The sequence below is a fragment of the Hypanus sabinus genome, chromosome 24, assembly GCF_030144855.1.
Source record: "Hypanus sabinus isolate sHypSab1 chromosome 24, sHypSab1.hap1, whole genome shotgun sequence".
Lineage (NCBI taxonomy): Eukaryota > Metazoa > Chordata > Chondrichthyes > Myliobatiformes > Dasyatidae > Hypanus > Hypanus sabinus.
The window spans coordinates 13,778,315-13,806,226 of NC_082729.1; the positions used below are offsets into that span (position 1 = coordinate 13,778,315).

Below are 27,912 nucleotides of genomic sequence, written 5' to 3' on the forward strand. Positions count from 1 at the left end.
CCACCCCTCCATGCCCGTGCTCGGCGGCTTCCCCCGGACAAGCTCCAACTGGCGAAGGAGGAGTTCCAGAGAATGGAGGAATTGGGGATCATCCGGCGGTCCGACAGCCCCTGGGCTTCCCCCCTGCACATGGTGCCCAAAGCGACGGGGGGCTGGAGACCGTGCGGCGACTACCGCAGGCTGAATGAGGCTACCACACCGGACCGCTACCCTGTGCCGCACATTCAGGACTTTGCGGCAAACCTGCACGGCGCCCGGATCTTCTCCAAGGTCGACCTTGTCCGAGGGTACCATCAAATCCCGATGCATCCTGACGACGTCCCCAAAACGGCTCTCATCACCCCGTTTGGCCTCTTCGAGTTCCTCCGCATGCCGTTCGGCCTGAAGAATGCCGCACAGACGTTCCAGCGGTTAATGGACGCGGTGGGACGGGACCTGGACTTCGCGTTCATCTATTTGGATGACATCCTCATAGCCAGCGGCAGTCGTCAGGAGCATCTGTCCCACCTCCGTCAACTCTGCGCCCGACTGAGTGAGTACGGTCTTACAATCAACCCTGCCAAATGCCAGTTCGGACTTGATACCATTGACTTCCTGGGCCACAGGATTACTAAAGACGGGGCAACCCCTCTGCCCGCTAAGGTAGATGCGGTCCGCCACTTCCCCCGACCCACCACGATCAAAGGCCTTCAGGAATTCGTAGGTATGGTCAATTTCTACCGCCGCTTCCTCCCTTCAGCTGCCCGGATCATGCGCCCCCTGTTCGCCCTGATGTCGGGTCCGAGCAAGAACATTACCTGGGACGAGGAGTCCGCCGCCGCTTTCGTTCAAACGAAGGAAGCTTTGGCTGACGCCGCAATGCTGGTACATCCCAGAATGGACACCCCTACCGCCCTCACAGTGGACGCATCAAACACGGCAGTCGGTGGGGTGCTGGAGCAGCTCATCGCAGGTCGCTGGCAACCCCTGGCGTTTTTCAGCAAACACCTGCGGCCACCCGAGCTCAAGTACAGTGCTTTTGACCGGGAACTGTTGGCGCTCTACCTGGCAATCCGGCATTTCAGGTACTTCCTAGAAGGTCGGCCCTTCACCGCGTTCACGGACCACAAACCGCTTACCTTTGCGTTTACGAAAGCATCCGACCCCTGGTCATCCCGCCAGCAACGCCACCTGTCCTACATCTCTGAATACACAACGGATGTCCGGCACGTCTCGGGTAAGGACAATGTCGTGGCGGATGCGCTCTCTCGCCCTACCGTGCATGCCCTTTCCCAAGGGGTAGACTTTGAGGCACTGGCAGAGGCACAGCAGGTAGATGAGGAGATTCCGAGTTACAGGACTGCAGTCTCTGGTTTGCAGCTCCAGGACTTCCCCGTGGGCCCAGGTGAGAGGACCCTCTGTGACGTCGCCACCGGCCGGCCCCGTCCGGTCGTCCCCGCAGCCTGGCGGCGACGTGTTTTCGACTCCATTCATAACTTGGCGCATCCCTCCATCCGGACAACTGTCCGGCTGGTTTCCAGCAGGTTCGTTTGGCACGGTCTCCGCAAACAGGTCAGTGAATGGGCCAGAACGTGCATGCACTGCCAGACGGCCAAGGTTCAGCGGCACACCAAAGCCCCACCGCAGCAGTTCCATCCCGCCCACCGGCGTTTCGACCACATTCATGTGGATATCGTGGGCCCCCTGCCAGTGTCGCGCGGAGCGCGTTACCGCCTGACTATCGTGGACCGGTTCACAAGATGGCCAGAGGCGGTCCCGCTCACCGACACCACCTCCGAATCTTGCGCCCGAGCCCTGCTCGCCACCTGGATATCCCGCTTTGGTGTACCAGCCCACATTACCTCCGACAGAGGCGCCCAGTTCACCTCCAGCCTGTGGTCAGCTATGGCCAGCCTTTTGGGGACTCAGCTGCACCACACCACTGCCTACCACCCACAGTCGAACGGGCTAGTGGAGCGTTTCCACCGTCACCTGAAGTCGGCCCTCATGGCCCGCCTGCGAGGAGCCAACTGGGCGGACGAGCTTCCCTGGGTCCTTCTCGGCATCCGCACAGCGCCCAAGGACGACCTGCACGCCTCGTCGGCCGAGTTGGTATACGGCGCGCCCCTGGCCGTCCCCGGGGAGTTCCTACCAGCCCCGAGGGGGCAAGAGGAAGAACCCGCTGCAGTCCTGGGCAGACTTCGCGAGAAGCTCGGTAACCTGGCCCCCATACCCACTTCACAGCATGGGCGGCACCCGACCTGCGTACCCAAAGACCTACGGAACTGCAAGTTTGTGTTTGTGCGAAGGGGCGGGCATCGGCCACCGCTGCAGCGGCCATACGAGGGGCCGTTTACGGTGCTCCGGAACAACGGGTCCACGTTCGTGCTGGACGTTGGGGGGAAGGAGGAGGTTTTCACGGTGGACCGCCTCAAGCCGGCCCATGTGGACCTGGCGCAACCGGCCGAGTTTCCGGCGCCTCGGCGCAGAGGCCGACCTCCCAAGCAGGTTCTGGCCCAGGCTGTGGACATTGGGGGGTGTATCGCCGGTTCTGGGGGGGGGTTATGTAGCGCCTCATTTCCTAGCGTATCCGAACCGACTCACAATTAGATAGCCTACGGGGGTTTGCGAGCACAGAGCTTTGGAGCCTCTTCGCCATGGGGGGCCGGTTGACAGAGGCTTAAAAGTGAGGCTGAAGTTTTCGAATAAAGTTTTTCCTTCGACTGCAGTTACCGACTCCGTGTCGTAATTTTAGCGCTGCTTGTAGCACACCGCTACAATGCCCCGCATGTTCTCCCACTTGTGGGGATTGAATTCCCTTTGCTACTGTTTGACTGAACATTCCAATTGGTCTATATCAGGGACAACCTTCTGAACCACCACACCACTAACTTTCGTATCATCTGCCAACATGCCACATTCACAACCTAGTCATTAATTTGCGTACATGTTCCTTTGGACTTAATTTTCCTTACTCCTTCCTCATTAATGACACTTGCCCAAGAGTCTCTACATTTCAAACTCCAATAATTCCATGTGAAGAAATACCATCAGATCGCCTCTTAATCTCATAGTTTTCATCTGAAACCTCTACCAACTTCAAAGGCACATAATTTGATGGAATCCTGACCAGAGGTTGCTCAAAATTTAGAGCAGGATTCCCTTTGGCCCTGTCCATTACTTGCAGGGTTGGGGCACATGCGACAATTCAGTGACAGAGGCTGAAGTATCAAAAGGCATTTATTTAACTCAAAAAGGGTGTCTCCAACTGCCATGATTATTTGGCCTTAGTAACAAAACCATATTCCAGCAGTTGCCGAGCTCAACATTGAAGCATCCTAGTTCAGATCAGTTTTCTGGGTTCCAAATCTCACTGAGGGGTGGAAGATGGTTTCTGCATGTCATTTCTTTCAATATGAGATAGCCTCTACTTCCCGAGGAGACGGAGGTCCTTTGGAGTATGCAGGCCTCTCCTTCACATGCTCTACAGTCCGCTGTCGCCAGTACAATCTATTATGCCATGGTGTGCTGGAGCAATGACGTCAACATGGGTGATGCCAACAGGCTCAATAAGCCAATTAGAAAGGCTGACTCTATTATAGGAGACAAACTGGACACGCTGGAAGCTGTGGTAGAACAAAGGACCCTACAGAAAATCCTGGCAATTCTGCACAATGTTTCTCACCCAGTGCATGTCACCTTGGCTGAACAGAGGAGCACTTTTCGGAATAGACTAAGACAACTGCACTGCTCCAAAGAGCGCTGTATCAGGTCATTCTTACCCTCGGCCATTAGGCTCTATAATGAGTCAACCGATAACCGGGGAAGTGATGAACCCCTCCTGCTAGACTATTTGTATTAACTTAATTTTTATTATTTCTGCTTGTCTAGTGATATTTATATCTGTGCACTTGTAATGCTACTGTGACACTGTAATTTCCTTTGGTTTCAAAGTATCTATCTATTGTACACAACCACCTCAAGAGTCTTGCTGGAGTAAGATATTGATCCAGAGGCAAGGAAGTCCAAGATGCTGAGAGAACATACTCTACCACACAGGCAGCATCTAGGGAAATGAGAAGACGGTCAACGTTTCGGGCAGAGACCCTTCATCTGGACTGGAAAGGAAGGGAAAGATGCCAGAATAAGAAAGTGGAGTGAAGTGGAGGACAAGCTAGAAGGTGATAGGTGAAACCAGGAGGGTGGGGAAGGGGTGAAGTAAGAAGCTGGGAGATGATAAGTGGAAAAGGCAAAGGGTTGGGGAAGAAGGAATGCCCAATTTACATATTTTTGCCTTCTCCCTTCCCTCTTCTTCATTTCCTCACTGTAGCCTCTTCTTCTCATCACGTGCCCCTGGTGCCCCTCCTCCTTCCCTTCCTCCCATAATTGACTCGCCTCTGTAATCAGAATCCTTCTTCTGGGACTGATCTTTTAACTTCATCTCTGGAAACAGTGGATCAACATTTCAGATCAATAACCTTTTATTTGTTCCAATGGACTTATTGACCTGAAATGTTTATTGTTTCTCTTTTCCACAGGTTTTGCCCAACATACTGAGTACCTTCTGTTTTCATTTCAGATCAGCATCTTTTTGTTTTCTATTAAACAACATTATCTGGTTGCACTGACTTGGCTAAAGGTTGTCAAGAATAATTATGTAAAAAAACTCAAGCTTCATATGGATGATGGGCATATCCTTCAAAGCAAGGACTGAAACCTTTCACAATGGTTAAAGCAAGCAAACTTTCCAAAGGTGCACAGCAGTGAAAGTGAAATTAAGACCACAACAGAATGCAGGAAAATCAAAAACGAAATTGCTTAGAAGGCGAATAAAATGAAAACAAAAAAAGGAAAGGCAAAATTAACACAAATATTCCTTAAGATGTATAATCAGAATGAGGTTTAATATTATTTGCATATGTCATGAAATTTGTTGTATTTGTGGCAGCAAAAGATGATAAAATAGAAAAAACAATTACAGCAAGCACATATATTTGTATTAAATAGTTAAAGTCTTGCAAAAAGGACAGCTGAGTGTGTAAATCTCTCCCTGCCAGTACGTAGCCTCTTCAACAGCAAGCCTCATGTAGTGCTGGTGACACATGGAAACTGAACTCCTTTTGAATTCAGGCTGAACTGCAGGGGAGGAGGCCTGGGCCCTGCACGCAGGCCGATTGGCATCTGGGCACGACCTGGTGCTCATGGACCAGATACCTAGCTATGGGTAAATAGCCCCACTGCCTCGGTAGGGATGAAGGCTACGGGAGTAAACCCTAACAGCAAATCCAGAGTGGAGCGTTTAAGGTGGCTGGGCATCAGTGAACATCTTTCCAGTAGCTCCTACAGCTAAGTTGGTGCCAAACGTATTGCTTCAGCTTCCCTTTGGACTACACTGGTGAGGCCGAGAGGGGGATCTTGATGACTGGGCATCTCAGGATCTCCATACCTTCTCCCCAGGCTCGTGATGATCATCATCACCCATTGTCCTTTGAGACAGATGGATGCCAACCACCACAAATAAGCAGTGCAAAAATAAAAAACAGTAATGAGGTAGTGTTCATGGGTTCAATGCCCATTCAGAAATTAGATAGCAGAGGGGAAGAAGCTGTTCCTGAATCACTGAGTGTGGGCCCTCAGGCTTCTGTACCTCCTTCCCGATGGTAGCAATGAGCTAAAGCAATTGAGTGTCTAAAACCTTGGGTCAAACTGGCAAAGTTCAGCAGGGTGATTTGTTTGGGAGACTAAAAAGATGAGAGAGATTTGGAAACTTAGAGCATAGATGACAAAAGTCACAAGCACTGATCATAAATTAAAGAGAACGGGTGATGCACAGGAGATGAGAGTAGGAGCAATGCAAATTCTATGAGACCAGGAGATTGGGAAAGTCAAAACCATTTAGAGATTAAAACACTTGGATTTATAGATATAATACTGCCCAATGTCACCCCCCCCACACACAAAATCAGCACATGCAAAAGGAAAGAATACTGCAGCACAAAGACAAATTGAAGCCCCTGTAGGAAAAATCTAGAAGCCAGCAAAACAGTATTCACCAGATGGCCCGATACAGAGACAGCAGGTAATGTAGGAGAAAAAAAGTAGATTACCAGAAAGATATGCACTTACATAGCAGCTTCCACAACTTCAGATATTGTACAGAATCTAACAATTGCTCAAAGGCTCATTTTATTATCAAAGTATGTATACAGAAAACAACTGAGATTTTGTCTTCTCCAGTTATCCAGGAAATACAGACAAACCATGCAAGTCGTTGAAGGAAGACATCAACACCCCACCCCCGCATGAAAAAGAAACAAAGATTTGCAAACTCCAACCTCTCCCTCGCACAGCAACTAACTGATTCACCATCTTAAACACACACCGAAGTCTCTGGAGTAGAACTGTCAAATCAGAACTTGATTGGAAAGTTGTGAACCCTCTACCTTTATTTTCAGGCAGGTGAGGGTTGAGTTGTGGCTGGAGAAGTCGGGCTATTTTTAATGGAAAGGATATGGTTTTTAAAGCATAGCATTGCTGGGTTCTGACAGGTCAGAACAATGGAGAACATAAAATCACTGGAAGAGTACAGAGTTTAGAGCTGGGGCATAGAAACCTACCTCCATCTATTCAATATTTGACTGGCAAAATTTTGCAGTTTGTCCAAGATTAGCAACGTACATCAAAGCAGCATTTGCCTTTGGAGAAGTATGTTTGCTTTGCACCTCCACCCTGTGTTTTCACATTTATTTTACAGACACAGCACAGTTATGGGACCTTCCCTGCCCGATCAATTACATTTGTTTTAAGATCAAGTTGCTTTGAGAAATATAAATAAAGTATAATCTCCCAATCACTTAAAAATACAGTTTTGGAATCAAATCCAGAAATAATCCTGAACACAGAATTTGTTAACAAAACAATGTTGATCTCTTTCTTCGTTGGAGCCTATAAATGTTTCCCACCATCTTGTCACACATTTCCACCATTAGCTTCATATTGACTGCTGCAAACAGTGCCAGGGGTTCCCAGCCTGGGGTCCACAGACCCTTTCCATAATGGCATTAAAAAAAAGGTTGGGCACCCCTGCACAAAGGAAACTTTCTCCCTTGGCATTTATATAACAGCAGTCCAAACATATTGTTTGAAGCAATATAGATTCCAAACCACACAATTACATCTGTCCACCATTCCTACAAATCGCAGAGGTAAGCTGATGCCACCTGCACTCAGCACACCAATATATTATACCTATCCTAAAAATAAATTACGGGGCTGCAGAAGAGAGTGTGATAGTCTTCAACATCTGAATCCATGTCTGCAATCTGTCAAACAATAAATCGTCTGCTTTACATAGTAAACTCAAGGTAAAGGTGTGTGTGTGTGTGTGGGGGGGGGAAGACACATGACAGAGAACGGTGGTGTTGGGGAGGGATGGAGGTGTGGGAACGTGATGAGAGAAATTTATTGGAGGGTGTAGGGAGATAAAGGTGCTTGCAGATAAGATGGAGTAATGCAAGGTGGGAGGGAGCAGAAGGCTTTGCCTCGCCCATCGCCACTGGGGAGCCACACTGCGGCCTAGCACAACAGGCCCCCCAACCCCCCCACGGTCAACCTCGACCACATTCACCACTGGGGCCTCCACGCCCAGCGCGCCACAGCCTCCCCCCGAGCTCGAACCGCAACGCCGCGGACTCACCATGTCGGACACTCGAACACGGGTTTTATCTGAATCGCCTGCATTTGAATCACATCGAGAGGGTGAGAGCTGCAGCGCGCTCCGGATTCTGGGTCATTGGCGGAAAGGGCGGGCGGGCGACGCAAGCCATTCATGCGCGTGCGCCCAGGTCATCGCCGCGTTGCTCGCTGGGAAATGTAGTCCTATTCATTCACCTAACCCCACCCCCACCGCGGGGAGCAAGACGCACAAAATGCTGGTGAACTCAGCAGGCCGGGGCAGAATCTACCGCCGACGTTTCGGGCCGAGATCCTTCATCAGGACTGGGGAGAGAGAGAGAGAGAGAGAACGATGAGGAGTCAGAGTTCGATGGTGAGGGGGACTGACTTCTCCTCCGATGTTGCTCGGCGCGCTGAGAATTTCTACTACCGTAGTTTGTTTTTGCTATAAATCCGTGTAATGGTTAAAGGATTTGAAGGAGGGAGAAATAGCCGCCTTTCAGGCTTTGGAGGGTGAATACTGTATTACAACTCAGAATCATAATCAGATTTAATATCACCAGCATATAATGTGAAATTTGAGGTATTTGCAGCAGCAGTACAATGCAATACATAATAATAGAGAAAAATGAGAATTACAGTAAGTATGTGTATATATTAGATGGTAAATTAAGTAAATGTAGTGCAAAAGCTAAACATAAAAAAACAGTGAGGTAGTGTTCATTGATTTCAGGGCCATTCAGGAATCAGATGGCAGAGGGGAAGAAGCTGTTGCTGAATCGTTGTGTGTACTTTCAGGCTTCTGTACCTCCTCCCTTATGGTAGCAATGAGAATAGGGCATGTCCTGGGTGATGGGGGTCCAGCTGTCTTTTTTGAGGCAAATAGCTCAGGTTGACTGCACTGTCAGTGTGGTTCTGATAGGGTTACTGCTGCCTCCAGCAAAGCAATGAGAAGATGGTAGCAGGGGCTCTCAAGGGCAAACAAAAACACTGTCATGATTGCTGGCAATCACTTAAGTCAGCAACCTTTTATATATTCATCCACTGGTAATACCTATCTATACATCGAATTAGTCCAATGCCTCACAGTCTTCAAAATTGCCTGCTTGTACTTTTACAGTGTCAAGTAAGAAAAAAAAGGGCAGTTGATAAAACAATTGATTTTTTTAAAAAGTGGAGAGAAATAAGACCATAAGATATAGGAGCAGAATTAGGCCATTTGGCCTCATTGAGTCTGTTCCATCATTCATGGCTGATCCAATTTTCCTCTCAGCCCCAATTCCTGTCTTCTTCCTGTTACCCTTCGTGCCTTGACCAATCAAGAATCTATCAACCTCTGCCTTAAATATACATAATGACTTGGCTTCCACAGATTCACCACTCTCTGGCTAAAGAAATTCCTCTTCATCTCCATTCTAAAAGGATGCCCCTCGTCCTGAGGCTGTGTCCACTGGTCTTTGCCTTCTCACCATAGGAAACATCCTCTCCATATCCACTCGTAACAGAACCCTTCTCCATTTGATAGGCTTCAATGAGGTCACCCCTCATTCTTCTGGATTTCTGCGAATACAGGCCCAGAGCCATCGGATGCTCTCCATATAACAAGCCATTCAATCCTGAAATAATTTCTGTGAACCTCCTTTGAACCCTCTCCAGTTTCAGCACATCCTTTCTTAGATAAGGGGCCCAAAACTGCTCACAATACTCCGAGTGAGGCCTCACCAGTGCTTTATAAAGTCTGTACATTACATCCTCGCTTTTGTGTTCTAGTCCTCCTGAAGTGAATGCTAACATTGTATTTGCCTTCCTCACCACTGACTCAACCTGCAAATTACCCTTTAGTCCTAAGTCCCTTTGCACCTCATTATTTTTGTATTTTCCCTCCATTTAGAAAATAGTCAACCCTTTCATTTCTTCTGCCAAGGTGCGTGATCATTCTCTTCCTAACACTATTCTATCTACCATTTCTTTGCCCATTTTCCCAATCAGGCTGAGCCCTTCTGTATCCTCTCTACTTCCTCAAAACTACCTACCCCTCCACATGTCTTCATATTGTCTGCAAAGTTTGCAACAAAGCTATCATCCAATTCATTGATATATAAAGTGAAAAGAATCAATCCCAACACTGACTTATGTGGAACACCGCTAGTCACCAGTAGCCAGCTTGAAAAGGCTCCCTTTATCCCCACTCTTTGCCTCCTGCTGATCATGCTAGAATCTTTGCTGAAATACCATGGGCTCATAGCTTGTTAAGCAAGTGCAGAACATCAACCAATTCTCCTTTGACAACCTGCTCGTTACTTCTTCAAAGAATTCCAACAGATTTGTCGGGCAAGGTTTTCTCTTGAGGAAGCCATGCTGACTTTGGCTTCTTTTATCATGTGCCCCCAAGTACCCTGAAACCACATCTTTAATAACCAACATCTTCCCAATCACTGAGATCAGACTAACTGGCCTGTAGTTTCCTTTCTGCTGTCTCTCTCCCTTCTTGAAGGGTGAAGTCACATTTGGAACTTTCCACTCTTCTGGAACCATTCCAGAATCTAGTGATTCTTGGAAGATCATTACTAATGTCTCCATATTCTCTTCAGCCACCTCTTTTAGAACTCTGGTGTGTACACCATCTGGTCCTGGAGATTTATCTACCTTCAGACCTTTCAGTTTCCCAAGAACTTTCTCTCTAGTTATGGTAACATCACTCACATCATGACCCTTGATACTTGGAACTTCCACCATATTGACAGAGTCTTCCATAGGCTGATTCAAAATACTTATTCAGTTCATCTGCCATTTCATTGTCCCCCATTACTATCTCTCCAGCATTGTTTTCCGGCTGCCCAATATCCACTCTCCTCTCTTTTACACTTTGTGTATCTGAAGAAACTTCTTGTACCCGCTTCAATATTATTGTCTAGCTTACTTTCGTATTCCATCTTTACCTTCAGAATGACTTTTTTAAGTTACCTGGTTTTTACGAACTTCCCGATCTTTTAACTTCCCACTAATTTTTGCTCTATTATATACCTCTCTCTTTGACTTTTATGTTGGCTTTGACTTCCTTTGTTAGCTAAGGTTCTGACATCTTTCCTTTAGAATACTTCTTCCTCTTTGCTTTGGGATGTATATATCCTATGCCTTACAAATTGCTTCCAGAAATTCCAGCTACTGCTGCTCTGCCATCATTCCTGCCAGTGTCCTTGTCCAATTAATTTGGGTTAACTTCTCCCTCATGCCTCTGTAATTCCCTTTACTCCAGTGTAACACTGATACATCTGACTTCAGCTTCTTTCTTCTCGAATGTCAGGGTGAATTTGATCGTATTATGATCACTTGTCCCTGAGGGTTCTTTTACCTGAAGCTCTCTAATCAGTTCTGGTTCATTGCACAACACCCAATCCAGAGTAGCTGATCCTGTAGTGGGTTCAACCATGAGCTGTTTCTGGAGTCTAGCACCAACCTGTTTTTCCCAATTTTCCTGCGTATTGAAGTCCCCGATAGCTATTGTAACGTTGCCCTTCTGGCATGCGTTTTCTCTCTCCCTTTCTAAGCTGTAGGCCACTGGGGGGGTCTGTATACAACTCCCAAGGTTGCAGGTTCCAAGATTGTCAAGTTGAGGAGTGGTAGTAGGGACAAGCTCCCACAACCTAAGAGTGCTCCTCATAGCATGTGCTTCAAATAGCCTCTGACAACCAAGTCCACCTCCTGGTCTTCTTGTGTGGCTTAGCCTCGAAGCCCGGCAGAACTGTTTCTACTGATAGGAGAAGGGGCGAGGGCGGGTCCTGGCGCCCTAAAACCAGTGCTTCAGGTAGATGGAGCTCGTCAGCCTGGGAAGGCAGTCCATCTAAGAGAGGGAAAACTCTGATCTCAAACCTCCGCTGCCTTGCGGCCATACCCACTCATGGGAAAGGCTTCGGGAGTAAACCCTGGGGACAAATCCGGAGCTGGAGTCCCTAAGGCAGTCCGACGTTGCCTTCAACCTCGCTCTGGCAACTCCTGCGACATCACTGGTGCCAAGCTATATCGGCCCTTGCCCTTCTCTTGGACAACATCGGTGGTGTGGAGAGGGGAGACTTGCTGCGTGGGCAACTGCCGGTCTTCCACACAATCTTGCCCAGGCCTGCGCCCTGGAGAGGACACTCGCAAGATTTTCCAGGCGCAGATCCATAGTCTCGTGAGACTAACAGATGCCACCACCATACAACTCCCATCAGGGTCTTTTTACCCTTGTGGTTCCTTAGCTCTGTCCACAATGATTCAAACCTATGTCTCCTCTTTCCAATGATTGACTTAATTTTTTTTTACCACAGAGCAATGCCACCCCTCTACCTTCCTGCCTATCCTTTCAATACAATGTATATCCTTGGACAGTAAGCTATAATCTTCTTTCAGCCATGATTCAGTGATGCAACTGTGCTGCAAGTTCAACTTCCTTACTCTATATACTGCATGCATTCAAATACCATACCTTCAGACCTATATTCACCCTTTTTGATTTTGTCTGCCTTTTACATTGCAATTCATCCTGTTAACTGCAATTTTGCCTCTCCTATGTTTGTAAACCAGCCACCTCACCTTCCGCACTATTATCTGCCTTCCTTATGATATTTCTTGCATACGCAGCTGAGGACACTAGTGGCACCATGCTCAACCATTTGATTCCTGACTTTGTCTGAGGTCGTACCAACATCAGCCTCCACAACCGCTAACTGTTCTGGCACTCTGGTTCCCATCCCCCTGCAACTCTAAACCCCACCATGCAGCCTTAAGAATAATTTGCTTTATTGTTGTCACATGTGAATGCCATCCCTGTAGATTATTTCATCACCTCTAAATAGAGAGAAAATTCAGACACCTGAAGTGCAAATGGACTTGGGAGTCCTCGTGCAAGATTCCTAAAAGGTTAATTTGCAGGTTGAGTCAGTGGTGAGGAAGGCAAATGGAATATTAGCATTCATTTCAAAAAGACTAAAATATAAAAGCAAGGATGCAATGTTGAGGTTTGCTACTGGGCACCAGTGAGGCCCCTGAGCTGGTGCTATTTAAAGGCCTGACAATCGAACTGCATTTTTTTTTGCCCTCAGTAAGATCTGTAACCACCTGCAATCTCAAGTACAACCTTACTTTGTTTAAGAAGGTCAAAGTTGCACTTTCTCTCAGGCGCCTTTCTAGGTTGCTACTGTAGATCTCTGTTGCTGATCAAAATCTGAATTTATTTTAGAGAGAACACTGATATCTGTTGAAAGGTGTCACACTTACCTTTATTTGAACTTTCAGTATGAAACATCTACATATGTACTTTATGTGTAGCAGCAAAATGGCATTTTTGTCTGTAGCAAAATGGAACCTGTACTATACCAGAGTGCTTTGCTAATAGTGTTTGTGCAGCATTATGCCAATGGAATCTGAGTCCTTGACACACTGCAGACCAGCAGATGCACTACTGACTGAATGCCAAGTACACGGATTCCTTGAACCAAGGTGTGGGTAGCTGTACTTATGTATAAAGGAGTGACTATACTGTCCGTTTTGTTTGGAGTATAATACCGGTGGTTGTGTGGCGATAGTCTCCCCTTACTACACATAAAATAAATGTACTGATGATTGATCCTCTCTGAGTTATTTGTTGTTTGTTTTGGGACGTAGCAAAAAAGATGCTTGACAAAAGACAAAGCTTGTACACTATGCTCGCCAGCCTTGGCACCCAGCATTTTCTGAGTCTCAGTCTGAGATACTTCCCATGATTGTTGGTTCAAGGTTTTCAAGCTCTTCCAGGTTTTGGTAAGGAAATTAGTCTTGTTTCCTGGACCCATCTGCCTTCTATTCCTTTTGTTTTCTTGGGGGATTGTTCCATATTTACAATTCAATCCAGGTCTGTTTTCTACACATCTGTCTTAAGTCCCGTGGACAACCTTGGGAATGTAGTGCCCACCCTCCTCTCATCTTCACAGCATTCATTCATTAATAGCAACTCTACCTAATAGCTGGAAGAGTGCTGTTTATTTTGTAATATGTCCCTTTGGGGTAACGTTTTCTCATTTCTCCAGTTCTGAAGAAGGGACTTTGACCTGAAGTGGTAACTCTGCATCTCTATCCACAGCTGCTGGCTAGCCTGCTAAGTTTTTCTGACATTTTCAGTTTTTTATCCCTTGTAGAAAAGGTTAAGATCCCAGTTGGCAGCAGCAAGAATCTGCATTAGATCAATATTGTGCTCCAATTTGCAAATCTGATAGTACTGTTCTGGGAATTATTGAAATGAAAATGAACTTACTGTTGTGTATTTAATAGTGAAGTAAAGTTTGAGTAATCTTATATATAGATACTGGTTGATTAAGTATTCTTATTTGTTTAAATAATTCATTATGGAATATATGTATAAATATGTGAATGACACAGATCATCATGCTACCATGTGTTATGTACGTGGCTTGCTTGAAGTAACCTTGAAGTTAGACTTGCATTCCGGACTCTCGTGTCTTCCTTTGAATTAGTTAAGTGTTTTGAATTTACAAGACATAACGATTGCTGTCTTCTTTCTATCAATTTTAAATTCAAGCTCTCAGTGTGAAAGATGGAACATTTTAATCCTGGGACTCTAGTGTCCAACAATCTCACGAAAGAACAGAAAAAAAATGAAGGGCGACATTTGAACTTTTTAGGCCACTTTTATTTTCCTGTGATTTCCTGACACGATACAGTTTTACCAAAGTGACAAAACAGAACATCCTAACAAAACTCTGAAGATTCCATGATACCTTTTCTTCTTAAATATACTTATATAAATATCTGAATTTTAAAAAAAAAGGCACACATAAGACATTTTGAGTTAGAAATAGATCTCTGGTCACGAGCATGAAGGAGATGGTATATTGCTGTTCACTTGTTACACTCCCCTTCGATAGCCAATCAGGAGAGGACTGCAATAGGCGGGTGAAACACTCGTGTTCCGCTTTCTTGGCTGCACGCAAATTTTAAAAATTTCGTCCCTTGGTTTTGTCCAAAAAAATTATAAATATGGCACGCCTTAACTGTTTGTCTCACATTAGAACGGAACAACTGTGGAAGTTTGTTCCTGTGTATCAGACTATTTTCAGAACATATGCTCTTTTAATGAGACTTTTAATTTAGCCAGTGGACAAAATACATGAGCTTGGGGTAAAAATGGTTGAGTGATCTGCCAATATCAGTATCAAACAAGTAAATTATTATATAAATACAAATCAAATTCTGACTTAGTTTTATATTTAGCATATTTCTCCTTTAATATACAAAATATTTCACCAGAAGTGTCAGTGTTTCCAGTTTATTTCATAGTGCATTGTTCAAATGAAAGTGACTGTACTTCTTATTATAGGGCAGGGGTTCCCAACGTTTTTTATGCCATGGACCAATACCATTAAGCCAGCAGTCCTTGGACCCCAGGTTGGGAACCCTTGTTATAGGGTTTCTTAATACAGATACGGTAACTAGTCTAGACATTTTAAAATAAAAGCATTTTTGTTTAGTAATTCAGATGCCCCTGTATGTTAAATAAGCGTGTTTTCAGTATACTTGGTGATGTCAACAGTTGTCAGGAAAAGTGCAGCGGTGTCTATTTGACAAGAAGTCTGTTCTCAAGAGCTGCCAGCTTTTTCCCGAAGGCACCTAGTGCAAAAATTTGTTAAGGACCATACGGCATGATAGTCAAAGTATTGGAGTATAATGGTTTAGGCAAAAGTGGTGTAAAACTTTAAACGAATCAAGTACCTAAACTATATATCAGTACCGTCTAGAAGGATGAGAACAGCAGACATCTGGGAACACCACCACTTGGAAACCCTCTCCAAGACACTCACCATCCTGAATAGGCAGCATGTTGCCGTTCCTTCATTGGCGCTGGGTTAAGACCATGGAATTTCCCCCTCTGCCCCGCCAACAGCATCGTGGGTGTACCCACACCTCGGGGACTGCAGCAGTTCAAGAAGACAGCTCATCACCACCCTCTCGAGGGCAACTAGGGATGGGCTTAGCTGGCGACACCCACGTCCCGTAAATGAATTTTAAAATAATATCAGTAAGCCTTCTAAAGAGCGAGACACATGTTGCAATCTTACACGGGTGCTCCTCTTCTTCATTTCCTGCACTACCTCACCCTTCCCCACCTCTTTCCCTTGCTTAACCACCCCCCCCCACCCTGAATCAGGGTTTCATGAAACCACGGGAGCAGGCGGTGGATGGTCGTATGAGCAGCTGGTGTAGATCACAAGTCCTGGTTATGCGACCACTGACGCCAGGCGGACAATCTCTGAAGAGTATTGATAATGGCTGGGGGGGTCACCCATCTTGTAAAGACACTGCCCAGAAGGCAAACAATTTCAGTAGAAATATTTGCCAAAAACGATCATGGTCATGAATAGAGAAAGGAACAACAGCATGAACAAGCATGACCATACATCATACAACACAGTACATAATGATGATGATGAAACTGACTGCTCCATGGTCTATCGAGACTAATGGAGGCCTACGTAATATATTGATACACAGATAAACTGCACGAGAGATTAAAAGGATATGTTTGGACGTCAGTGTTTTAATTATTTTCTCCACCTTTGTCTGGAAGTTCACGAGTGACTCGCAGGCACATGGGTCTTCAGGTTCAACTGAAAGCAAAAAGAAGCTACGTGAGGGAAAAAATATCAATGTTTTTCAACTTCTCTGTGAATCACGCTTGCAGGTCCCAGTAGAAATATTTATTGGTAGGTAAAACTTTGCAGATGCTGGAAAATTGTGCTATTTCCCCACCGATAGTAATGAACTTATAGCAAAGCGAACGTTACTTAAATCTCCCAAGAATTCTGTGGCTCAGGCAACCCCTGTGGGGAGAGACAGAAAGATAATGTTCATAGTATATTTATTATCGAAGTATGCATGCGGCATACAACCCTGAAATTTGTCTTCCTCATAGACAGCCAGGAAACAAAGAACCGTGGAATAACCCCACTCAAAGAAAAACATCAAACCCCACTCCTACCCCTACGTGCAAAAAAATTGCACAAACTGCAGCAAAAAAATGAGTGAAAACACAGATTATAAAACACAAAATCAAAAGGCGTATTTCAGTTAAAGTCATGTTTTAGTCCCTTATAAGAACTGTTCTGTTACAAAGCCATTAACCTGAGACATTAACTCTTTTCTTCTTCACAGATGTTGACTGTTCTGATGAGTTTGCCCAGTATATTCTGCCCTTATCTCAGATTTCAAGAATCTGAAGATTTTTTTTGCTCTCTAAACACTTGAATCAAAATTTATCTCATGCAGTTTTCATTCAGTCAGTCCACTATGACACTTCCCATCTGTGATCCCATTTGGATGCTGTCCAAGTTGCATGCCATCTTGGACAATGTCTCCCATCCACTCCATAATGTACTGGTTAGGCACAGGAGTACATTCAGCCAGAGACTCATTCCACCGAGATGTAACACTGAGTGACATAGGAAGTCATTCCTGCCTGTGGCCATCAAACTTTACAACTCCTCCCTCGGAGTGTCAGACACTCTGGGCCAATAGGCTGGTCCTGGACTTATTTCCACTTGGCATACTTTACTTATCATTATTTAATTATTTCTGGTTTTATTTTGCTATATTTCTACTCTAATCTTGGTTGGTGCAACTGTAACGAAACCCAATTTCCCTCAGGATCCCTCGGGGTCTGTCTAATATGTCAGTGCATTCACACTGTAGCAGAATTTGTAGTCAGTCGAGAGGAGACAGACTTGCTGAAAACTAACATAGATCCAGCACTGGGTAACATCTGGCATCCAACAACACTCATGCAATTGAACACGTACAACAAGCTGGAGGAACTCAGCAGGTCAGGCAGCATCTGTGGACCGATCTGCTGAGTTCCTCCAGCTTGTTGTACGTGTTGCTTTGACCCCAGCATCTGCAGTGGACTTTGTGTTTATTCGTGCAATTGAATTGGATAAATTTAATTGAACATTTACCATAAAAGCATTTAAAAACATTTCCACAGTGTTCAAAATGAGGCTGATACACTCAATGATTCAGAAACAGCTTCTTCCCCTCTGCTATTCATTTTCTGAATGGACACTGAACCCATGAATACTACCTCACTGCTTTTTATTTCTGTTTTTTGTGCTGCTTATTTAATAATTAATAATATACTGCAATTCAGTCTTTTTTTCTCTAATATTGTGCTGCATTGTACTGCTCCTGCAAAAGCAGCAACATGTGCCAGTGTTATTAAATCTGATTCTGATTATTCCAACTCAAAAAGATTTTAATTAATTCCTCAGATAAACACTACGTGATTCTACGCCTGTTTTGAATGAACGATAAAAAAGATTAAGCAACACACACGCAAAATGCTGGAGGAACTCAGCAGGCCAGGAATCATCTCTGGAAAAAAGTACAGTCGGCATTTTGGTCCGAGACCCTTCTTCAGAAAACCCTGCTGAGTTCCTCCAGCATTTTGTGCGCTTTGCTTGGATTTCCAGCATCTGCAGATATTCTGTTGTTTGTGGAAAAAAAGAGATTAAATTGTTGGTGATACTAAAATATCGATTATTTCCCACTATCAAATGTTCAGAAATCCAAGATTCTGCCCAGGGATGAGGGCGGAACAGAATTTGCCGAGTTTCCTAGTCTGAAAATCCAGACTTAGAGAAATAAAAATACAATACTGAACTATTTTCAAAGCAAATGAAAAAAAAACTTACCACATATTTTAACCTGTAATTTGTCTGCGATTTGATTCATTGTTTTGAAATCTGCGGTATAATAGTAATGATCTTTGACTGGATCTGAAGCAATCATCCTTAATTCTTCTTCCAGGGCATTCCCCACTCCAATTGCAAACATCTTAACCCCTGAAAACATATAAGAGTGAATTACTACAACACACACAAAATGCTGGTGGAACACAGCAGGCCAGGCAGCATCTATAAGGAGAAGTATGGTTGACGTTTCGGGCCGAGACCCTTCGTCAGGAAGAGTGAATTACTGATTGCATTTTGAAAATCTTCTCCGCTGTTGCCCAGTAGGGGAAAGTATTACCATTTTTGTATTGCTTGTATTGTTACATGAACTTGGCATTGTCCTGCCACTTACTATTGTCAAGAATAAAAACTCTAGGCTCTAAGGCAGGTGTTTCCAACCTGGTCCATGGACTCCTTGATCATGGCATAACAAAGTTGAAACCCCCCAAAGATCAAGTAACATAGAGAAAGATGAATGCTCCTATGTTATTCAATAACAAAATGTATAATTATGCTGAGCACACTAGTGCCACAGATTCACAGGTCCATTCCCTTAGTGGGTGCAATTAACCATTTTTTTTCATCTGGAGCAGGAGTAGCTTTGTGCGTCTGGAATAAAGAAGTCAGGGGAATTGTTTTCTCATCCCCATTCATTGACTCTTGTTGGAAGTGGTGGCCGGATTTGATTGTTGAAAGGGGCAGCGTGGCTTCACTATGTGGATTTCTCAAACGTGAGAGAGTGTGCAGATGCTGGAAATCCAGAGCAACACACACAACATGCTGGAGGAGCTCAGCAGGCCAGGCAGCATCTATGGAAAAGAGTGAACAGTCGGCGTGGTGGGCCGAGACCCTTCACCAGGACTGGAGAGGAAGGGGAGGAGCCGGAGTAAGAAGCTGGTGGGGAAGAAGTACAAATTGGCAGGTGATAGGTGAATCCCGGGAGAGGGGGAGGAGCTGGGAAGTTGATTGGTGAAAGAGATAAAGGGCTGGAGAGGGGGGAATCTCATAGGAGGGGGCAGAAGACCATGGAAGAATGGGAAGGGGGAACAGCACCAGAGGGAGATGAGTTGAGAGAGGGAAACAGGAACGGGGAATGGTGAAGGAGAGGAGGGGGGTGATTACCAGAAGTTAGAGAAATCAATGTTTATGCCATCAGATTTGAGGCTGCTTAGACGGAATATAAGGTGATGCTCTTCCAACCTGATTTCTCAGGCTGATTCATCGGTTCTTGTTTTCTGTGTCAGGCTTGTCAAAGGACCTTGAGGATTTGAGGACCCGGGAGGATGCAGATACTGTGAAAGGGGCACATTGATAGAATACAATGATTGCACAGGAATGGAAATAAAGAACTGTGGTAGATAAAACCTGGTGCAAAATCTGATCGACAGTGACAGACAGTTCAGAAGTTTGTCATTCTACACAGAGAGCTGACATGTGGGAATATTTTCTTTAGAGAGCAAAAGTGTTTGTTGTGTCAACACGTTCAATTCCTAGAAGGTTCCAAAGCCTCGGTTTTATCAATTTATCTGCTCTCGGAAACCATGGCTGGGGTGGAAATATCAAATTCAAAGTCTATATTAATTCTCTCGGTTGGATCAAATCTAACGCTGTCCATCCATGCTGGGTTGAGCATCGAGCTAGCAACTCGGTTGTAAAAACAGACAAATGCTAAGTAAACTGCAAAAGGCTGCCGCCCGATGCACCACAGAGCGCGGAGAGGAACAACATACAGATCATTAAACAAATGTACTTATTTTAAATGTACAAGAATGATAACGCAACAGATTTCCTCATCAATGCTTTCTTCTAAACATGTCATTCAACACAGGAATTCTTGACACATTGTGAAGAAAGCGACATCCGTGTAAAACCTTTTCCTCTTTGTGTGTGTTGATTTAGAAAATGAGTCTGGTTTGCCCTTCACCTGAATAAGAACATGCTGCTTCCGGATGCCTGATATCACACTCAAAATACAAGTGTCACGCCCTGGCTAAGAATTTACTACTAATGTTGTACGGTATTTCATTTTAATGGGTTTCTGTAGAAGCAGTGTGTTCTGCTGGTAGTGTTTGGGTTACCATTAAAGAGGTTACTATACTCTTGCTTAGGAATGTCGTGTCATCCAATCAGGATGGTAGAATTGGGAGAAGGTTCCAGAAAATGCTGGGTGGAGAGGTTTTGTGATGGACACTGAGGTGGGCCGACGTCTTTTTCAGTGGGAGATAAAGAGAGAAGAAGCCCAAGAGAACTGGCCGTAGGATTCAATCCAACAAGGATGTGCAACTTGATGGAGTCCAAGAGGGAAAATCCTACCAGTGGTCAGTGAATAGGAGTTGGCACCATTGGTATACCGGGCACTAAACTTTTGGAAGATTTGAGCTCCAGCCTGCGCATACTTGACTGTTTTAGTTATGATGGGCTCTTCTGTTTTATTTTTCTGTTTTTTCCCCTTTCTTCCTTAATAAAGTTTGGTTAATTTTCCATTTATAAGTGTACTTTCTTTCTAATTGTATGCCAGGTACAGTCTGGTATTTCTTGCCAACGGGCGATTGCATGGAGCAGTAATTACACGGTGTTCACACAGACCAGGGTTCGGGTGGGTGAGACATCCCAATCTCCCAGGTTTGGAAACCCAAGTCATATCTACCCTAGATGTACGCAGCCTGAGAAGGGGGATTTTCTCACTGTTGAGTCCGACGGCTGTTAGTGAGGGGCTAACAAGCTGCATCTAAAGAGAAGCCCGGTAAAAAAGGAGTTTCACAAGTATAGCATAAGTAAGCCTTTTACTTACCATTCAAACAAAACTCATCCAATGAACCTGTTAAATCCTGTCCAATTCCCCCAAAATGAATCCTGTTCCAGTTCAGAACACTCTGTCTTGTCCTTTTTTGTCATTTAAAACTAATAGAACTATGGCCACTAAAGCCAAAGTGCTCTATGACTGCCATGATAACGCGACAACCCAGACAGTCTCCTGCACACGTAGAAACCAGGAAGCAGGCCAACAACCTTATATATTTGTAACCATAAGACATAGGAGCAGAATTAGGCCATCTGGCCAATCGTCTGCTCCGCCATTCAATCATGGCTGATCCTTTTTATTCTCCTCCTCAACCTCATTTCCCAGCCTTCTCCCCGTAACCTTTAGTGACATGTCCAATCAAGAACCTATCAATTTCTGCCTTAAATACACCCAACAACCCAGCCTCCACAGCTGTATGTGGCAACAAATTCCACAAATTCACCACCCTTTGGCTACAGAAATTTCTCTGCCTCTCTGTTTTGAAAGGCACCCCTCTATCCTGAGGTTGTGCCCTCTTGTCCTAGACTCTTCCACCATGGGAAACATCCTTTCCACATCTACTCTGTCTAGGCCTTCCAACGTTCTAAAAGTTTCAATGAGAGCTTCCCCCCCCACTTATCCTTCTGAATTCCAGCCATACAGACCCAGAGCCATCAAACGTTCCTCGTATGATAACCCTTTCATTCCTGGAATTATCCTTGTGAACCTCCTCTGGACTCTCTCCAATGCCAGCACATCTCTTCTAAGATGAGGAGCCTAAAACGGTACACAGTACTCAAAGTAACAGAGTGCATTGCAGTGGAGGTCAATGGAAAAGGATGTCTGTACATTATTATTTGCTCATGTCAACATTTTGCACCCCATTACTGTCCATAAATAATTCATTAAAGATCAAAGGTAACAGCAGGACAATTGTATAGTTACAATGTGACTACAATGCTTCCTTTGAATTACATATAGTTTTCAAACACCTCCTTCTTCGCACCCACACTCCAGGCACCCAAACTGGATGTTAATTCTGACTGACTCTGGGCCGCCTTCATGCATGTGCAGACTTCTGCAGTCAAATTGAGTGTTTCTTTGTCTGCAATCAACCCCCAAAATGCATCTCCAGGAAAACAAATTTCAACCCTTTTATTGACTCTCAATCTATTACTTGCAGACTTATTTTAAGTTAATTTTTGCACCAAATTGTTTTGAGTTCAGCTTATCACGGGACTATTTTGCAAGTGGGAACAGGTAGGGTGAATTTCCTCTGGCCGCTCTGGTCCAAAGGCGTACCGGTTGATAGGTTAATTGGTCGTTGTAAACTGTTCCTTGATCAGGCTAGGATTAAATCAGGGGTTTGATGGCATGAGGGACTGAATGGGCCAATAGATAGAAAGAGAGAGAGAAGAAAAGAAGGAAGGAAAGAAAGAAAGAAAGTAAAAAGAATGTCTCAACCCTTTCCCCATGGTTTTGCAATTTCCTCCCATAGGATATCTTAACAGGGTATTTCTGCAGTGTTACCTTTAGCTTTGATCTTTTGGGCATAATCATTAATATAATCCTGTGAGCGCCCGTCAGTAAAGACAATGCCGACTTTTGGGATGTTCTCTCGTGCTCCCTGTGACGGAACGAAAACCTTCTCAGACAGATGCTGCAGAGCCAGGCCTGTCATTGTTCCTCTCTCCATGTACTCCATCTTCTTGACCGCCGCCTTGATGCTTTGCTTCGTTTTGAACTTGTTGAGGGGGAATTCTGTCCTGACTGAGCTCGAGTACTGAACAAGAGCAACCCGGGCCTGCTGATCGCCAACATCGAGGGAGTCGATGATCTGATTGATAAATTTTTTGACCAGCTCGAAGTTTTCGGGCCTCACACTCTTTGATCCGTCTATAATGAAGCCCAAATCGACGGCTCCTGAACTGCAAGCTGGGAGGAAAATTAAAAGCAGGCATTAATAAATAAAGAAAGAATTTAACTTTTTATTGTGTCACTCCTGTTCTCAGGACCAAGGGCAGCCGATGCAGCAATTGTAATTTCCAATTTAGAAGAATAAATGCAATTCTTGAAATAGCTTTTCTTTGAAAAATCACGAATAAGTAATTAACAAAATTAAAAAGAGATCAGTGTTCAGTGTGGGTTGCACAATCTACATTGTCAGTTTACAAAAGGAAAATCTAGTGCATGTTTATGTTCATTTATTGAGTAGTGCTGCTATTTACATTCTATAAATATTGTTATTGGGTGGCGGGGTGGAGAAGCGTCTATGTCAAAGGAGGTGTGAGGCGCTCCTTCCCTCCGCTAGCCTGCAGGTCACCCTTGGGCAAGGTGTACCCCCACCCTGAACAGGATCATGTAAAGCCAAAGGAGCAGGTGGTGGATGGTCGTATGAGTATCGGGTGCATATCACAAGTCCCGGTTATGCGACCACAGACAACCTCTGAATGGCATTGATAATGGCCGCGGTCGACCGTCTTGTAAAGACACTGCCCTGAAGAAGGCAGTGGCAAACTACTTCTGTAGAAAAAATTGCCAAGAACAATCACAGTCGTGGAAAGACCGTGATCGCCTACGTCATAAGGCACGGCACGTAACGAATGAACAAAATATCATTATTCTTAGGATCTAAGGCATATATGTCAAACTCAAGGCCCGCGGGCCAAATCCGGCCCGCGGTGGAATTATCTTTGGCCCGCGAGATAATATCTAATTACTATTAAAGCTGGCCCCAGTAATCGAAGCGCCTATGGCATATGATATGGCTAATGCTGAGTTTATTCAGGTACCAGGTTTACAAGGTTTTTAGTGTTTATTCGGCAGTCTTCTTCATAAGAAACGGAATTTGTAAAGTGAAACACTTTGTAGTTATAGCAGAGACTGAGGCACATGAGAGCAGGCTGAAAAAACGGAGGCAACGAAAGCTGCGTTCGCACACGTCCGACTGATCCGGCCCGCATGAAGCTGCATTTTGCTCAATCCGGCCCGTGACCTAAAATGAGTTTGACACCCCTGATCTAAGGTGTAGATAACTAATTATCTGTTTGCATTTCAACGTAGAACATGGAACAGTGCAGCCCCTTGGGCTCACAATGTTGTGCTAACCTATATTAATCCACCCCAGCATCAATCTAACCCTTCCCTCCTATACATCCTCCATTTTTCTATTATCCATGTGCCTATCTAAGGCAGTGGAGCAGAGTATAGCACAGAGAACAAACTTTACCTTAAAATAATGTAGTCATAAAACAAATGCTTGCATACAGACCTATCCCACCATTAAGTGCCGATGCGACAGTGAACAACGACACCGGAGAGACAACGATACTGGTCGATATAGAAATCGTTATTTGCCTTCAAGATAATCTTGGAAGAAGAGGCTCCCCTGACCCAATATTACATGGAATTTTTATATGAAAAGATCAAAGGTAACAGTAGGCCATTTCCATATTTACTATTTATCTACAATGCTTTCTTTGAATTATGTATAGTTTTCAAACATGTAGATCTTCACACCAACACATCCAAGATGAGTGCTAATCCCTACTGTCTCTGAGTTGCATTCATGCATATGCAGACATTTCTGGGGTGTTTCCTGGTCTGCAATCAGACCCAGTCTGCAGCTCCAGGAAGACCATTGTTCAGAGCTGCATTTTAAATTCAATCTACAGTTCACATTCAAGACTGGCTGCTGTTAAAATTATTATTTGCTATATACCATAACTCTAGATTACACCCTAACAACTGAAAACCTGTGAGACCAGCACCTCTACTTCCTTAGGAGTCTGGGGAGATTTGGCATGACATCAAAAACTCTGACTTCTATAGATGTGAAGTGGAAAGTGTATTGATTGGCTGCATAACGGCTTGGTATTGAGTGGAAAATCCTTCAAAAGGTAGTGGATTTGGCCCAGTACATCACGGGTAAAGCCCTCCCAACCACTGAGCACATCTACATGAAACACTGTTGAAGGAAAGCAGCATCCATCAAAGATCTCTACCACCTAGCCCATGCTCTCTTCTCGCTGCTGCCATTGACAATGGTGCCAAGTTAGGAAAAGGGTAAGTACAACAAGATCTAGGTATTCTTGTTCATCAATCACTGAAAGTAAGCATGCAGGTACAGCAGGCAGGGAAGAAAGCTAATGGCATGTTGGCCTTCATAACAAGGGGAGTTGAGTATAGGAGCAAAGAGGTCCTTCTGCAGTTGTACAGGGCCCTGGTGAGACCACGCCTGGAGTATTGTCTTCAGTTTTGGTCTCCAGATTTGAGGAAGGACATTCTTGCCATTGAGGGAGTGTAGCGAAGGTTCACGAGGTTAATTCCCAGGATGGCGGGACTGTCATATGTTGAAAGATTGGAGCCACTGGGCTTGTATACACTGGAATTTAGAAGGATGAGAGGGGATCTGATTGAAACATATAAGATTATTAAGGGATTGGACATGCTAGAGGCAGGGAACATGTTCCCGATGTTGGGGGAGTCCAGAACCAGAGGCCACAGTTTAAGAATGAGTAGGCCATTTAGAACGAAGTTGAGGAAAAACATTTTCATCCAGAGAGTTGTGGATCTGTGGAAAGCTCTGCCTCAGAAGGCAGTGGAGGCCAATTCTCTAGATGCTCTCAAGAAAGAGTTAGATAGAGCTCATAAAGATAGTGGAGTCAATGGATATGGGGAGAAGGCAGGAATGGGGTACTGATTGAGGATGATCAGCCATGATCACAGTGAATGGTGGTGCTGGCTCAAAGGGCCAAATGGCCTACTCCTGCACCTATTGTCTATTGGGTAGAAGATACAAGAACCTCAGGACTCGCACCACCAGGTCCAAGAACAGTTACTACCCCTCAACATCGGGCTCTTGAACAAACGAGGATAACCACACTCATCTATTGAGATGTTCCCACAACCCAATGATCTCACTTTAAGGACTCTTTATCTCATATTCTCGTTATTTATTGCTATTTATTTATGTTTGCATTGCCACAGTTTGTTGTCTTCTGGTTGATCCTGTTATAGTTACTATTCTATAGATTTGATGAGTATGCGTGCAGGAAAAAGAATCTCAGGGTTTTACGTGCTGATGTATATGTACTTCGATAATAAAATTTACTTTGAACTTTATCTATATAGTTGCCTGGACAAATGCATAAGACATGTATCTATGTAACTGAGCAAGCAGGAGTTGCGGTTAGCTAACTTCTGTTTTTTAAGCCAAAGACTTACTTCCACACGTCCGCCCATCTGGGTTTAACGTTAATCCTTCTTTGCAGGCACACTTGTAAGAGCCAGGAGTACTGATGCAGATCTGCTCACAGTCATGATCCCCACTTGCACACAGATCCGCAACTGAAAGACAACATAACAATTATCGGACAGGGCACACCAGCTCTTTCTGAATGCCATAAGAACGTTGAGAAAAAATTTCAGTATGGGAAATATTTTTCCACTAATCCCAGAAGTTCCCACAACTAAATTCACAGCAGACCGCTCAAATTCCAGCACTAGTGCCTCAGTCCCTTGGTTCTATTTATATTATTAAGCATTTGTCTTGTTTTCCCTTGTGTCTATACCACAAAAATAGCTTCTCAAACCAACCACGTGTACCCAAGCTCTGTCTGATTTTCCCTCTTCCAACAGCTGCATTTCTCTTGGAGTGGAATAGAATAGAGTAGAACTTTGTTGTCATTGCTCAAGAGAATGAGATTGCAGTGTTACTTCAGTCCGTGCAAAACATTTATTTACAATGCATGCTGTACAACTTGATTAAAAGAAATCCCATATTTACATGCAACAAGCGACTTTGGCAGTCCATGACACTCAAAGACCACCAGCAAGCCAGGATGTGGCTTTATTCAGCTGCACAACAGCCTCTGGGAAGAAGCTGTTTTTCAGTCTTAACGTCTTTGCTAAGATGTTTCTGAATCTCCTACCAGATGGTGCCTGGGATGGGATGGGTCTTTAAATGATGTTGTGAGTCTGCCGTAGGCATCGAGTCTTGTAGATTGTCTCCAGGTCCAGTAGTTGAGTCCCAGTGATGTGCTGAACCATCCTAATGACCCGTTGGAGTGCTTTGTGATCTGTCTCGCTGCAGCTGGAGTCCCACACAGTCATTCTGAATGTCAGTATGCTCTCTATCGCATGTCGATGAAAGTTGGCCAGCAACTTTTAATATTGATTCAGTGAATAGCTGGATTAATATTAACATTTAGCTCCATGAATGTGTCAGAATATCTTGGATCTCATTCTTTTAATGATATTTCTTGCTCATGTTTAACAAGGCTGGTCAACATCTATCAATTCTTAACTTTGTTGGATCACCTATTATAATCAGTTCAAATAGAATTCCTTTATTTCTCCCGCAGATAATACCATCTCAACCAAAGAAACATTTCATTCTCAAGTATTTAACCTTCCCCAAATACTGTTTCATGTTGGTCCAGCTTTGCAGTGATGTTGCTGACCAAATCCTTTAGAAAAATGAGACTGATTTACCCAAAAGCCACAACATCAACATCAACAGAATTGCGATAGAACATCAGGAAAGCTACTTCCCTTATCAGTGTACCTGAACCTCTGAGCAGAGATACTCTAAACAAGCACAATTGAAGGATAACCATCTTTAGGGAGAGATACTTTTAGACCATAAGATATCAGGGCAGAATTAGGCCATTTGGCCCATTGAGTCTGCTCCACCATTTAATCATGGCTGATCCACTT

The 27,912-nt window shown here is 44.5% G+C and overlaps 2 protein-coding genes across 3 annotated transcripts in view; both read right to left on the reverse strand.

Annotated features, from left to right (window-relative positions):
* LOC132380487 (nuclear inhibitor of protein phosphatase 1-like) overlaps positions 1-7,831 on the reverse strand; it is a 43,212-nt gene extending 35,381 nt beyond the window's left edge. The window contains exon 1 of the mRNA XM_059949332.1: positions 7,676-7,831. Coding sequence (XP_059805315.1) covers positions 7,676-7,809 — 134 coding nt within the window. The 5' untranslated portion in view covers positions 7,810-7,831. The remainder of the gene's footprint in view (positions 1-7,675) is intronic.
* Positions 7,832-14,304: 6,473 nt separating this feature from the next.
* matn1 (matrilin 1) overlaps positions 14,305-27,912 on the reverse strand; it is a 30,746-nt gene continuing 17,138 nt past the window's right edge. For both annotated transcript variants that reach the window (XM_059949331.1, XM_059949329.1), the window contains 5 exons: positions 26,419-26,541; positions 22,723-23,127; positions 18,372-18,521; positions 16,206-16,292; positions 14,305-15,297 (listed from right to left, as the gene is read on the reverse strand). In XM_059949331.1, the coding sequence (XP_059805314.1) occupies positions 15,242-15,297; positions 16,206-16,292; positions 18,372-18,521; positions 22,723-23,127; positions 26,419-26,541 (821 nt within the window). In that variant the 3' untranslated portion in view covers positions 14,305-15,241. The remainder of the gene's footprint in view (positions 15,298-16,205; positions 16,293-18,371; positions 18,522-22,722; positions 23,128-26,418; positions 26,542-27,912) is intronic.